The sequence below is a fragment of the Stegostoma tigrinum genome, chromosome 29 (assembly GCF_030684315.1).
Source record: "Stegostoma tigrinum isolate sSteTig4 chromosome 29, sSteTig4.hap1, whole genome shotgun sequence".
NCBI lineage: Eukaryota > Metazoa > Chordata > Chondrichthyes > Orectolobiformes > Stegostomatidae > Stegostoma > Stegostoma tigrinum.
In genome coordinates, this window is record NC_081382.1 from 6,869,623 (window position 1) to 6,884,558 (window position 14,936).

General features: G+C 45.4%; 1 protein-coding gene across 2 annotated transcripts in view; it reads left to right on the forward strand.

The window, feature by feature from the left end:
- The window catches only part of pnpla7b (patatin-like phospholipase domain containing 7b), a 322,850-nt gene that overhangs the window by 172,093 nt on the left and 135,821 nt on the right, over positions 1-14,936 (forward strand). For both annotated transcript variants that reach the window (XM_048558715.2, XM_048558716.2), the window contains one exon: positions 10,910-10,973. In XM_048558715.2, coding sequence (XP_048414672.1) covers positions 10,910-10,973 — 64 coding nt within the window. The remainder of the gene's footprint in view (positions 1-10,909; positions 10,974-14,936) is intronic.

The window sequence follows — 14,936 nt, forward strand, 5'->3', positions numbered from 1 at the left end:
ATGAGTTGCTGTTCCTGCAACCTTCGGGTAGCATCATTGCGGCAGTGCAGGAGGCCCATGATGGACATGTCATCTAGAGAATGGGAGGGGGAGTGGAAATGCTTTGCAACTGGGAGGTGCAGTTGTTTGTTGCGAACTGAGCGGAGGTGTTCTGCAAAGCGGTCTCCAAGCCTCCGCTTGGTTTCCCCAATGTAGAGGAAGCCACACCGGGTACAATGGATGCAGTATACCACATTGGCAGATGTGCAGGTGAACCTCAGCTTAATGTGGAATGTCATCTTGGGGCCTGGGATAGGGGTGAGGGAGGAGGTGTGGGGGCAAGTGTAGCATCTCCTGCGGTTGCAGGGGAAGGTGCCGGGTGTGGTGGGGTTGGAGGGCAGTGTGGAGCGAACAAGGGAGTCACGGAGAGAGTGGTCTCTCCAGAAAACAGACAGGGGTGGGGATGGAAAAATGTCTTGGGTGGTGGGGTCGGATTGTAAATGGCGAAAATGTCGGAGGATGATGCGTTGTATCCGGAGGTTGGTAGGGTGGTGTGTGAGAACGAGGGGGATCGTCTTAGGGCGGTTGTGGCGGGGGCGGGGTGTGAGGGATGTGTTGCGGGAAATGCGGGAGACGCGGTCAAGGGCGTTCTCGATCACTGTGGGGGGAAAGTTGCGGTCCTTAAAGAACTTGGACATCTGGGATGTGCGGGAGTGGAATGTCTTATCGTGGGAGCAGATGCGGCGGAGGCGGAGGAATTGGGAATAGGGGATGGAATTTTTGCAGGAGGGTGGGTGGGAGGAGGTGTATTCTAGGTAGCTGTGGGAGTCGGTGGGCTTGAAATGGACATCAGTTACAAGCTGGTTGCCTGAGATGGAGACTGAGAGGTCCAAGAAGGTGAGGGATGTGCTGGAGATGGCCAGGTGAACTGAAGGTTGGGGTGGAAGGTGTTGGTGAAGTGGATGAACTGTTCGAGCTCCTCTGGGGAGCAAGAGGTGGCGCCGATACAGTCATCAATGACTCCTCCGCCTCCGCCGCATGTGCTCCCACGATAAGACATTCCACTCCCGCACATCCCAGATGTCCAAGTTCTTTAAGGACCGCAACTTCCCCCCACAGTGATCGAGAACGCCCTTGACCGCGTCTCCCGCATTTCCCGCAACACATCCCTCACACCCCGCCCCTGCCACAACCGCCCTAAGAGGATCCCCCTCGTTCTCACACACCACCCTACCAACCTCCGGATACAACGCATCATCCTCCGACACTTTCGCCATTTACAATCCGACCCCACCACCCAAGACATTTTTCCATCCCCACCCCTGTCTGCTTTCTGGAGAGACCACTCTCTCCGTGACTCCCTTGTTCGCTCCACACTCCACTCCAACCCCACCACACCCGGCACCTTCCCCTGCAACCGCAGGAAATGCTACACTTGCCCCCACACCACCTCCTTCACCCCTATCCCAGGCCCCAAGATGACATTCCACATTAAGCAGAGGTTCACCTGCACATCTGCCAATGTGGTATACTGCATCCACTGTACCCGGTGCGGCTTCGTCTACATTGGGGAAACCAAGCGGAGGCTTGGAGACCGCTTTGCAGAACACCTCCGCTCAGTTCGCAACAAACAACTGCACCTCCCAGTCGCAAACTATTTCCACTCCCCCCTCCCATTCTCTAGATGACATGTCCATCATGGGCCTCCTGCACTGCCACAATGATGCCACCCGAAGGTTGCAGGAACAGCAACTCATATTCCGCCTGGGAACCCTGCAGCCTAATGGTATCAATGTGGACTTCACCAGTTTCAAAATCTCCCCTTCCCCTACTGCATCCCAAAACCAGCCCAGTCTGTCCCCTCCCCCCACTGCACCGCACAACCAGCCCAGCTCTTCCCCCCCCACCCACTGCATCCCAAAACCCGTCCAACCTATCTCTGCCTCCCTAACCGGTTCTTCCTCTCACCCATCCCTTCCTCCCACCCCAAGCCGCACCCCCATCTACCTACTAACCTCATCCCACCTCCTTGACCTGTCCGTCTTCCCTGGACTGACCTATCCCCTCCCTAACTCCCCACCTATACTCTCTCCACCACCTATCTTCTTTTCTCTCCATCTTCGGTCCGCCTCCCCCTCTCTCCCTATTTATTCCAGTTCCCTCTCCCCATCCCCCTCTCTGATGAAGGGTCTAGGCCCGAAACGTCAGCTTTTGTGCTCCTGAGATGCTGCTTGGCCTGCTGTGTTCATCCAGCCTCACATTTTATTATCTTGGAATTCTCCAGCATCTGCAGTTCCCATTATCTCTCTCCTCTCCACCTATCTTCTTTTCTCTCCATCTTCGGTCCACCTCCCCCGCTATCCCTATTTATTCCAGAACCCTCACCCCATCCCCCTCTCTGATGAAGGGTCTAGGCCCGAAACGTCAGCTTTTGAGCTCCTGAGATGCTGCTGGTCCTGCTGTGTTCATCCAGCCTCACATTTTATTACAATGTACATACTGCACTCTGGTTAAGGCCCCATCACTTTAAAACCCCATCATCTATATATAATTGTTAAGGCTCTTTCACTCTTGTACTTCAACCCTATTTGGTATCTTTCAGATAGATACTGTTTGCTTTCCTAATTGTTTGCTGTACCTGCATGGAAATTTTTTAAAACCCACAGAAGATAAACAAAGCCGTAATGTCCCCATGCAATTGATAACGTGTAAAGCAGGTTGCTAAATGTATAGGCCTGTTGAACAGAGACGGGTACAACGGAGCTATCTTTAAACAGCTCAAAGGCTGGTTAATATGTCTTGCATCTATGAGCTTTTATTGTACTTTTGAAATGTACTCATGTTCCAGCATTTTCAAGGGATTGAACGAAAGGATTCAGTTAATAAATGAATATTACTTAAATATGGAATTGAAATGGGGAGTTTATGAAAGAATTTGTCCCTATTTTTGTGTCAAAGTCAGAATGGCACATTACCATTTCTTTGAAAATGATTTTGATAATCAGCATCTATATGATCTGTTTTGTTTTTAAATTGTGCTTAATTACACCTTGTGCGCAGATATTAAAAGTGTCAATCAAAGATTAATTAAAATTAGTTTGGTAATCTGTGTGATCATTTGGGAAGCGTCAGTCCTATGTGAAGAGATGAGCAGCAATAGCAATGTCTTGAACCGTAGGAATGATCTATTATTGCTGATAGAGACTGTGCTTTTGTTCATTTGAACGTTTGCATCTGGACTTGCAGCTCTGTTTTTGAGAGTTGGTATTTCCAAATTTGTCTTTTCCAGCCAATATTTCCACCTTTTGTAGGAGAATACTGTAGCCTATAATAATAAAGAGATGTAGAACTGTACAATATGGAAACAGACCCTTCAGCTGACTGAGATCAGATTAGAGAGTAAAATGTTTTTGTGACTTCACTTCCCTTGGCCAACAGTAACATTCCAGGCTTACAATTTAAGGCTAATTATTTTGGTAATGGATTAAGGGAGATTATATTGCAGTGACAATGCTGGTTTTGAAATCTGCAATTTGAAGGCTGTATTGTGTGCAATGACTCTGCATTTATGCTTCTCTGTTATGGAAGCTGTGTGTAAAAGTACTTACATCAGTCCGTAGGCAAGACTTTGCCCTTACCCTAGAGTGATGCTTTCCTTCATCATTATTGCGATCTTTAATTTGATAGCAGCAATGTATTGTTTAGAGTCAGAGTTGGTCAGCACAGAAACAGACCCTTCGATTCAATTCATCCATGCTGACCAGATATCCTAAATTAATCTTGTCCCATTTGGCAAATACCCCTTTAAACCTTTTCTATTCTAGATGCCTTTTAAATGTTGTAATTCTGTCAGCCTCCACCACTTCCTCTGGCAGCTCATTCCATGCATTGACTGCCCTCTGCGTGAAAATGCTGCCCCTTAAGTCCCTCCTCGTATCTTATCTCTCTCACCATAAGCCTATGCTCTCTAGTTTTGGATTCCCTTACCCTGCGGAAAAGACTTTGGCTGTTCACCCTATTCATGCCCTTCATGATTTTAGAAGCCTGTATAAGGTCAGCCTCCGCTCTAGAGAAAATAGCTCCAGCCTATTCAGCCTCTTCCCTCTAGTTCAAATCTTCAACATCCTTGTAAATCTTTTCTATATCCTTTCAAGTTTCACAGCATCTTTCCTATAGCAGGGACTATGAATGCACTCTGAATTGAATGCAGTATTCCAAAAGTGGCCCAACCAATGTCCTGGACAGCCACAACATGACACTCTAACTCCTCTATTCAAAGCACTGACAAATAAAGACATATGTATCAAATGCCTTATTCATGGCACTGTCTACCTGAGAGTCCAGCTTTAAGGAACTATGCACCTGTATCCTAAGGCCTCTTTGTTCAGCAACACTGCGTAGGACCCTTCCCCGAAGTGTTTCTGACCTGCCCTGATTTGCCTTACCAAAATGCAGCTCTGAGGTAACCTTCTTCACTGTCCTCTATACCGCCAATTTTGGTGTCATCTGCAAACTTACTAACCATTCCTCCTACACTCACATCCAGACCTTTTATACAAATGACAAAAAGCAGTGGACCAACACTGATCCTTGAGGCACAATGCTGGTCACAGGCCTCCAGTCTGAAAAACAACCCTCCACTATCACCCTGTGTCTCCCACCTTCAAGCCAGTTTTGTGTCCAAATGGCTAGCTCTCCCTGTATTCCATGTGATCTAACCTTGCTAACCAGTCTACCATGTGGAACTTTATTGAATGCCTTGCAATTAGAACCAAATTGCAAGTGTTTCCTTCATAATGAATGCATTCCTTTCCCAGACTGCAGTACATATCATCCAGCTGACTGCAACAAGCAGCTTTTTTAAGAAACTTCTCCCTCCACCCCTGCTGAATTTCTGATTTGGTACGTGAGGACCCCATGAGAAGGAATAACCGCTATTAGTTTTACCCCTGAGGCACCTGCAACCCAAAACAGCAACTGTGCTGTTACTAATCACAATGGGGACCACAATCCTGTATGCCCCATTATGTTTCCTTTTTTATGTAATTGATAGCATCTGCATTATTCTGTGACATACTTGATTGTAATGTATTTCTCACTATCAAGATGCATGCAGGCTGTTTTTCTATCACATATAGTGCTTTGCATATGACTGTTAAATTACCTGGACCTTTATAAGGCAGGCCTAATATGTATGCTTAGTGCAGATTTACCTCCTTTCCAATAATAGAACATTTCACTGGGTGAGTGAAAAAAATTGTCTCCTCTTACCTCATTGATTCTTTTCAGAACTTACAGATCCACCGTGTTTTCAATTTTGGGGTTTATGCTTCCTAAGCGAGGAAATCCCTTTCATATTTTTGTTTGCTTCCTGACGTCAATCTAATTTGATTGTTTTCACCTTTGACTCTGTGGCTCCCGTCATCATGTTTGAATTTGAAATAGCCAGGATTATCAGTACTGTTACAGCCTTGTTCCTGTATAATTCCTGGGCAAAAGATCAATAGTTTGTGAGCTGGTATATCTAGGCATTGATCAGTGAAGGGTTTTGCCTGCTGGTAGTTAACTCATTCCTGAACAAAAGTAAATCCTTGTCTCAATCTGTTATATATTTAGACCTAATTCATTGAATCATAAAACACAGGAGACTTTTCCACCTAATGGATCTAGTTTTCTTTCCAGCTTTAGAATATAGAATCAACTTTGTCACCTACTCAACATGAGTATGGTGAAAAGTTTACAAGTCACCACTCATAACACCATCCTAGGTACAAAGATTCCTAGGTACAGTTTGTTGAATACAGATTCTTAAGGGAAGCAAAACTACATAAAGTCCAGCATGACAGACCTTCAAAAGTATAAATCTTAGTAATAAATTAGAAAAATAAAATATTTGCAATAACTGTCCTTCCACAATAGTATAACAATAATAAAAAAGAACTTTTTAAAAAGGAGAATTTAAGACAAAGTCAGTCTTAGCCCATTTCATGATTCTGGGCTCGAGGATCTGAGCCCCCACCTTGGAACCGTGGGCTGGACCCCCACGAAGCTGAAGAAAAAGCCACGTGGATTCACAGACTGACACCGCCAAAAGCTGCCGCTGAAGCCACTGAAAGGGGTCCTACACTGCTGCCAGCAAGGAGTCCCAAACCGATTATTGGTTTCTGGCGAATGGACCCAGCTCACTTTCGGCTGCCACCGAATAGTCAGTGGAAGTCGAAGGACCCACCAGGATACAGCCATGACGAATGACCATCCACGTTGCATTCCGTACTGCAGCAACCTCTCGGAATCTCCTTCCTTAGCCAAAACTGCCAAAATAAGGGAAGATGAACTTGATGTTGGGAAAAAAAAATTCAAAAATGAGATTTTGATTGGGTACTAAGGAGGTAGAGTGGTTAGGAGGAATCTTCATAGGTGTGGAAGTTCTGCGAGTTCATTGAGTATACCAGATTTGGAATGGAGAGGCAGGGCATGGGAACATTGGCCAAGATCTTGGAGATTGTGGTTTTGTTTTGGTGATTTCATTAACCTGTTCTGCAAGGCAAAATAACATTGGTACAGGTTTCCCTTGGTCACTGGAGAAATGTTTAAGTTCCTCCCCCACCCCATCACCATCACGGCTGCAGTGATGTGACTAGATCTATGTAACTACAGATGGGAGACTAGTGGCAGCTTTGGCTTCACCAATGGTGAGGATACAATTTGTTGACATTTTATTTTCCTGCATTAGCGCATGAGAAATTGAGCCTTACTCAAAGTAAATGTTGCCAAAGAAATGCAATTATTGGGAAAATTCTAAACAAATCAACCCTAGAATAGCTGGATTGTAGCTTTCAAAGCTTAGATCCAGCTGGGATGAGATCAGTTCAGGATCTGTGATGGAATTGTAGAGTGGGCCTGGTGTATGAAGGGGTGATGGAAGGGGTGTTGTCAGTGTGTGTGTCAGTGAGACAGTATAGTAAAGAGACTTCAAACTTGAAGCTCCAAACCTGACTCCCTGATTGCAGAAATATTGATTGAATTGGCTGTGGATAGAACTGCCCCAAGACCATTTATTGCAGTTTTAGCTAGTGCTGTCACAGCTCAGTGAGAAATGCATCCACCTACCTTGAAAATTAACATCAACAAACCTAGTGGCCAAAATGAATGGCTAAGTCTGTTTGCAGCGACCATATTTGACAGATGTTACAACTAGGTATGACAGAAAAATCTTGCCTCTAATCCAGTATTTCTAAAACATTTATAGTTGGCCTGAATACATGTTTACATAGAACATAGAACAGTACAGCACAGAACAGGCCCTTCAGCCCACAATGTTGTGCCGACCATTGATCCTCATGTATGCACCCTCAAATTTCTGTGACCAGCAGTCTCTTAAATGACCCCAATGACCTTGCTTCCACAACTGCTGGCAACGCATTCCATGCTCTCACAACTCTCTGCGTAAAGAACCTGCCTCTGACATCCCCTCTATACTTTCCACCAACCAGCTTAAAACTATGACCCCTCGTGCTAGCCATTTCTGCCCTGGGAAATAGTCTCTGGCTATCAACTCTATCTATGCCTCTTAGACATCCTTTAAACACGTTTTTTTTTTCTTTTTGATATGCATTATTTGCATAGACAAGACTTCTAATCAATCACTCTATGATATTGCATGTGATGGTTTTGAGGATATGTTCTCATGCATACTTTCAATGTTGCTGCTGCTTTCTCTGTTTCGGTGTCAGTCATATTGCAGTTAGGAACGTTCTCACCTTCGAGTCAGAGGGTTGTGGCTTCTAGCTCCAGTCGAGGATGATACAGAGGGAACATGATGCTGTCTTTCATGTCCCAATTCCTCGTTTTGGGATTTGATTCATTGATTGGATGTATTATTATCACATTTGTGCAGGTATAGCGAAAAGTTTTGTTTTATGTGCACTACAAGCAGATAATATCACGCAAAATGCATTAGGGTAATAGATCAGGGTGAAGAATACAATGTTATGGCTGCAGCAAAAATGCACAAAGAGTGATGTTGATTTTAAAATTGAGCACTTCGGAAGTCTAATGACAGTGGGGAGAAAGCTGTTCTTGAATCTGTTGGTATGTGTGTTTAAGCTTTTGTACCTCTGCCCAACGGAGGAGGTTACAAGGGATTATAACAGGGGTGGGAGAGGTGTTTGATGTTATTGGCTTACCTTCCTGAGGCAGCAAGAAGTACAGATGGAGTCAGTGGATGAAAAGTTGGCTGTATGATGGACTGGGCAGCGTGAATGATTCCGTGGTGCACCCTTGAAAACAAGCAGAGAAATTATCTGTAGTGTCATGACTGTTATTAGTCTCTCAACATCACAAAAAGAGATTGTGTTCATTATCAAATTGCTGTTTATGGAAGCTTATTGTGCACAAATTGGCTGCTTTGCTTTTGAACACAGCAGAGACTACACTTTAAAAGTATTTCATCGGCTGTAAAGCACATTGGGCAGTCATAAGGTTGTAAAAGGCAAGCATTTTTCCCTTCTGGTTTTCTCTCTGTGCTAGTCAGTCTTGGTATCTGCTTCATTCTGCTTCCAGTGCCATGTACAGAGATATTAGGCCAACAAAAGGGGCATAAGTTTTAAGAAATGTCTGCCTTGTTCGAGGACTGTGGACATTGCAAGCAAAGGCAGTATTTATTGTCTGTTCCTAATTGTTTGTGATAATGTGAAGCTCCTTCTTGCACTGGTGTGCTCTCGCACTTTCAATGCTGTTATTGAGATTGTCACAGGATTTTGACTGAGCAACAGTGAAGGAATGGTCGTATAAATCCAATTCAGGATCATGAGTGACTTTGAGGAGACCTTGCAGAATATTATTTAAATGTAGAGGGACTACAGAATGCTGAGGTGCAGAGAGACCTTGAATTGAAACACAAAATGTAAATATGCAGGTGCAACAAGTAATTAGAAAGGCTAGTGAAATGTTGGCTTTTTTTGCAAGTGGGGTGAAATATCAAAGTAGTGACATCTTTGTTGCTGAGCAGGGTGTTGGTAAGTCCACACACAGTTTTGATCTCCTTTCTGCAGTGATACATAGTGCATTGGCAGAAGTTTAAAGAAGGCTCATGGGATTGATTGCTGGGATGAAGAAGTTCTGAGGAAGGTTGAGTAAGTTGGACTTATACTCACGGGAGTTTAGAAGAATGAGAAGTGATTTTTTTGAAACCAAGATTTGTGAGTTTAGATTCGGAATAGGAGACTGCATATTTAATGTGGGCAAGAGAAATGTCTTCTGAAGTTTGAATTTTTGGGATTCTTGAACCCATAGACGTATGGAGACTGAATCAGTGTCTCATTCAGTTTTGAATATATTCAAATTCTTGCACTGTGATGGAGTCAAAGATTACAGACAAAGGCCAGAAAAGTTGGCTGAGGTCATGATCAGATGAACCATAATCTTACTAAATGGCAGAGCTGGCTTGAGGGGTTGAATGGTGGAGGTTGTAGGTTTGGGAAATGCTGTTGAAAGCATTTGGCAAGTTTCTGCAAAGCATCTTGTAGCATTTTGTGGGTACCACACTGTTCTGAGGGTATTTGAGATGGTGGATGGGATCCCAATAAAGCAGACTGCTTGTCGTGAATGAGCTTTGTTTCTTGAGTGTTCTTGGTGCTGCACACTCAATAGGTAACTGAAATGTTTTCCCTCACTCCTGACTTGTGCCTTGTGGATGAGAGAGGATTTGGAGAGGCGAAAGGAGAACTACTTGCTGCAGAATTTCCATCACTTGGGCAACTCTTGTGGCTACACCTTTAGATTAAACTGTTTCAGTTTCCTGTCATGGTGACCTCCATTTTGTTGATGATTTTGGTGTCAGCAGTAATCATGCCCATAAATGTTAAGGAGGAGTTGTAACGTATTCTCTCGCTTCTTTAGGAAGAATAAAGAGGTCTAAGGAGAGGATTCCTGAATATTGTGCCTGGACAGCTGATGGCGTGCCTGCTATTGTTGGAGTAAAGAAAAATGGGGAGAAATGAGAGACTATACTGGAGAAAAGTGATGAGATCTCAGAATTAGATGACTGCAGGAGTCTGTGGAGATGGGAAGTAGATGAGGTTATTTAGGAATTTGTAAATAGTAGTCATTGTTTTGCTGCAAATCTTCATGGTGCTTTCATATCCAGTTGACATAGCATAACTCCATATTAGGATAGTTTATATCCTTCTTCCCCCAGAAACCATCTGTGGTGAGGGGTATCGTGCTGGTCTAGAAAGCATTGACAGGCATGTGGGTTGTATCATTGACAGTCTGCGGGTGGTCAGTATGCTGCACTAATTGTTTCAAGTTTTGCTTTAGTGCTGGATCATTCAACTATATTTTATTCCATTTCTCCTCAGGAGATGGCCAAAGACTACTTTGCACTGCAACCATGCTCATTATACCATAGTGCGCCTGTAACTGTGAAATGTGATGATTCAGTTTTGAGAATGTCGTGCATTTTCAGAAATTGATTCTTTGGTCAGAATTTATTGCCCATGTTTAAACAGGCGGTGGTAAGTGCTGCTGTCGCTACGGCTCCCACAGTGCTGTCTGATTAGGAATCTTACCTCAGATTGTTGGAATAAATAAGGCAAGTCCTCTTGATTTGGCCCACCACAATGTGAGCACAAACTACCTTGAACTTCTGTAAACCCATCATAATTGGCCGCCCAATTACCACAGCTTTGCACAAAATAAAATACATAGTGCGGAAAATATTTTCAGACTAATGAATAATTTCCCCATATCCATTGATCCCTAATGGCTATTTGACCTTGTTTATTTGTATTATTTATTTACACATCAGTTGTATGCTAAATGCCCATAGTAATTCTTTACTGTAAATCCTTTACTGTGATAATTGGTATATCTTATTAGTTCATTAGTTTAATTTTACATAAAACTGAAGTCGGTTGTTTCATTTCAGGTCCTGCCTTACTACTGAACAGCGATGTCATCAAACAGCGTCTTGGATCTACTGCTTTGGACAGGTTAGGTCATACGCTGCCTTTGTTGATCTCGTACCTCTTCCATCTAGCTTGTTCCATCTTGGCTTACATTGTCTTTCATTTTAGTTGTTCTCATTTCACAGTGGGTGTTGGTTGGGACAGGTTATACGGGTAATGCCAAGAGGTAACAGTAAATGTACAGATAACAAATTTATTGTACAGGCTGGATGGATCACCGATCTGAAAGTTGGGAGGAGAAGTCCAAATTCAGTGCATTGTAGTTTGGAATCATTTGAGCCCAAACTTCATTGTAAACTTTGGATTTTCACAGTTGGTTTGGTGACATGGCAAATTTTGTAGGGTCCTATTTTGTTGCCTGCACAGTACTGAGTTATCTCATTCCAGCCTAGGTGGCATTGAGGGTTATGCATTGAGGCTCGGGAACAGAATTAATTTTCTGCCGTGGATTATTCTGGCTGAGGCTTGCTTCTTTATGCTCTGCTTATAAGCTATGATGCCAAGTAAAGTGCTATTACTTGGGGATTGAAAAGTAATTCCAGATTCTCTTAAGCTCTGCCATTGTGTTATAAGTAAATTGAAATCTTGATGGTTTAGAGCAGTGTTGTCCAAAAAGAGCGCTTTTGGCCACTTGTGGCTGATTGGAAATCCAGCCACGGATAAGTTACTAAGATAACAAAGTGTGAAGCTGGATGAACACAGCAGGCCAAGCAGCATCTCAGGAGCACAAAAGCTGACGTTTTGGGCCTAGACCCCCCTCCAGAGAGGGGGATGGGGAGATGGGAACTGAAATAAATAGGGAGATTGGGGGAGGTGGACCAAAGATGGAGAGAAAAGAAGATAGGTAGAGAGGAGAGTACAGGTAAGGAGGTAGGGAGGGGATAGGTCAGTTCAGGGAAGACGGACAGGTCAAAGAGGCAGGATGAGGTGGTAGGTAGGAAATGGAGGTGTGACTTGAGGTGGGAGGAAGGGATGGGTGAGAGGAAGAACAGGTTAGGGAGGCAGAGACAGGCTGGGCTGGTTTTGGGATGCAGTGAGCTGGGGGGGGTCGAGCTGGGCTGGTTTTGTGATGTAGTGGGGGGGAGGGGAGGAACTGGGCTGGTTTTGGGATGCGGTGGGGGAAGGGGAGATTTTGAAGCTTGTGAAGTCCACATTGATACCATTGGGCTGCAGGGTTCCCAAGTGGAATATGAGTTGCTGTTCTTGCAACCTTCGGGTGGCATCATTGTGGCACTGCAGGAGGCCCATGATGGACATGTCGTCTGAGGAATGGGAGGGGGAGTTAAAATGGTTCGCGACTGGGAGGTGCAGTTGTTTATTGCGAACTGAGCGGAGGTGTTCTGCAAAGTAGTCCCCAAGCGTCCGCTTGGTTTCCCCAATGTAGAGGAAGCCACACCGGGTACAATGGATACAGTATACCACATTGGCAGATGTGCAGGTGAACATCTGCTTCATATGGAAAATCATCTTGAGGCCTGGGATAGGGGTGAGGGAGGAGGTGTGGGGGCAAGTGTAGCACTTCCTGTGGTTGCAAGGGAAGTTTCTGGGTGTGGTGGGGTTGGAGGGGAGTGTGGAGCGGACAAGGGAGTCACGGAGAGAGTGGTCTCTCCGGAAAGCAGACAGGGGTGGGGATGGAAAAATGCCTTGGGTGGTGGGGTCGGATTGTAAATGGCGAAAGTGTCGGAGGTTGGTGGGGTGGTATGTGAGAACAAGTGGGCTCCTCTGGGGGTGGTTGTGACGGGGGCGGGGTGTGAGGCATGTGTTGCAGGAAATGCGGGAGACGCGGTCGAGGGCGTTCTCGACCACTACAGGGGGAAAGTTGCAGTCCTTGAAGAACGTGGACATCTGGGATTTGCAGGAGTGGAATGCCTCATCCTGGGAGCAGATGCGGCGGAGGCGGAGGAATTGGGAATAGGGGATGGAATTTTTGCAGGAGGGTGGGTGGGAGGAGGTGTATTCTAAGTAGCTGTGGGAGTCAGTGGGCTTGAAATGGACATCAGTCTCTAGCTGGTTACCTGAGATCGAGACTGAGAGTTCCAGGAAGGTGAAGGATGTGTTGGAGATGGCCCAGGTGAACTTGAGGTTGGGGTGGAAGGTGTTGGTGAATAGGATGAACTGTTTGAGCTCCTCTCGGGAGCAAGAGGCGGCACCGATACAGTCTTCAATGTAACGGAGGAAGAGGGTGGGGTTTGGGGCCTGTGTAAGTAAGGAAGAGGGACTGTTCCACGTATCCTGCAAAGAGGCAGGCATAGCTTGGGCCCATGCGGGTACCCATGGCCACCCCCTTTGTCTGTAGGAAGTGGGAGGAATCGAAAGAGTAGTTGTTGAGGGTGAGGACGAGTTCGGCTGGGCGGATGAGGGTGTCGGTGGAGGGGGATTGGTTGGGCCTATGGGACAGGAAGAAGCGGAGGGCCTTGAGTCCATCTGCATGAGGAATACAGGTGTATAGGGACTGGACGTCCATGGTGAAAATGAGGTGTTGGGGGCCAGGGAATTGGAAGTCCTGGATCAAGTGGAGAGCGTGGGTGGTGTCACAGACAGAGGTAGGGAGTTCCTGGACCAAAGGGGAGAAAATGGAGTCCAGATAGGTGGAGATGAGTTCAGTGGAGCAGGAACAGGCTGAGACAATGGGTCGACCAGGGCAGGCAAGTCTGTGGATTTTGGGAAGGAATCATATCAAGCAGATGTTCACCTGCACATCTGCCAATGTGGTATATTGTATCCATTGTACCCGGTGTGGCTTCCTCTACGTTGGGGAAACCAAGCGGAGGCTTGGGGACCGCTTTGCAGAACACCTCCGCTCGGTTCACAATAAACAACTGGACCTGCCAGTCGCGAACCATTTTAACTCCCCCTCCCATTCCTCAGACGACATGTCCATCATGGGCCTCCTGCAGTGCCACAATGATGCCACCCGAAGGTTGCAAGAACAGCAACTCATATTCCACTTGGGAACCCTGCAGCCCAATGGTATCAATGTGGACTTCACAAGCTTCAAAATCTCCCCGCCCCCCACTGCATCCCAAAACCAGCCCAGCCTGTCTCTGCCTCCCTAACCTGTTCTTCCTCTCACCCATCCCTTCCTCCCACCTCAAGCCGCACCTCCATTTCCTACCTACCACCTCATCCCGCCTCTTTGACCTGTCCGTCTTCCCTGGACTGACCTATCCCCTCCCTACCTCCTTACCTGTACTCTCCTCTCCACCTATCTTTTTTTCTCTCCATCTTCGGTCCGCCTCCCCCTCTCTCCCTATTTATTCCAGTTTCCTCTCCCCATCCCCCTTTCTGATGAAGGGTCTCGGCCCGAAATGTCAGCTTTTGTGCTCCTGAGATGCTGCTGGTCCTGCTGTGTTCATCCAGCTTCACACTTTATTATCCTGGATTCTCCAGCATCTGCAGTTCCCATTAACATGGATAAGATGCTTTTGGTCGGTAAATGACATTGAGAAATAACCGCCAGTGTTGGGCATTGATTTCAGTGCTCATTTTTATGGATTATGCTTTCATACTTTAAACATTTTTTGGTAATAAGGGGATAATCATTATAGTTGGTGTGAATGATTCATTTCTTTGGTTACTGAGTGGTGACAGAGGTAAGTACATGTATGTAAAGTGCATTTGCTATTTACCAACATTGTGTAAATGTTTGTGTGACATTTTCTATTAAACTAGTACAGTTGGCTGTAATTTTATTGCTGCAATCTTTCAGTTAGCTATTCAACTATTTCATTTGGGCAACATTGGTTTGGTGTGGTTACATATAAAATCGTACAGCCCAGAAGGAGGCCATTGGCCCATTGTGCCTTTCGTTGACTCTTTGTAGGAAAGCTGTTCGCATCACAGCCTGATTGTCCCCTGATTTGCTACTGCAAACTTTCCATTCTCAAGTATACTTGGTGCATTCCGCAACATTGTAACCAGCTGTAATTTTGTTTTTGTAAAGCATACACATTTCCTGCTGGGTTTTTTGCCAATTATTTTCTGTCC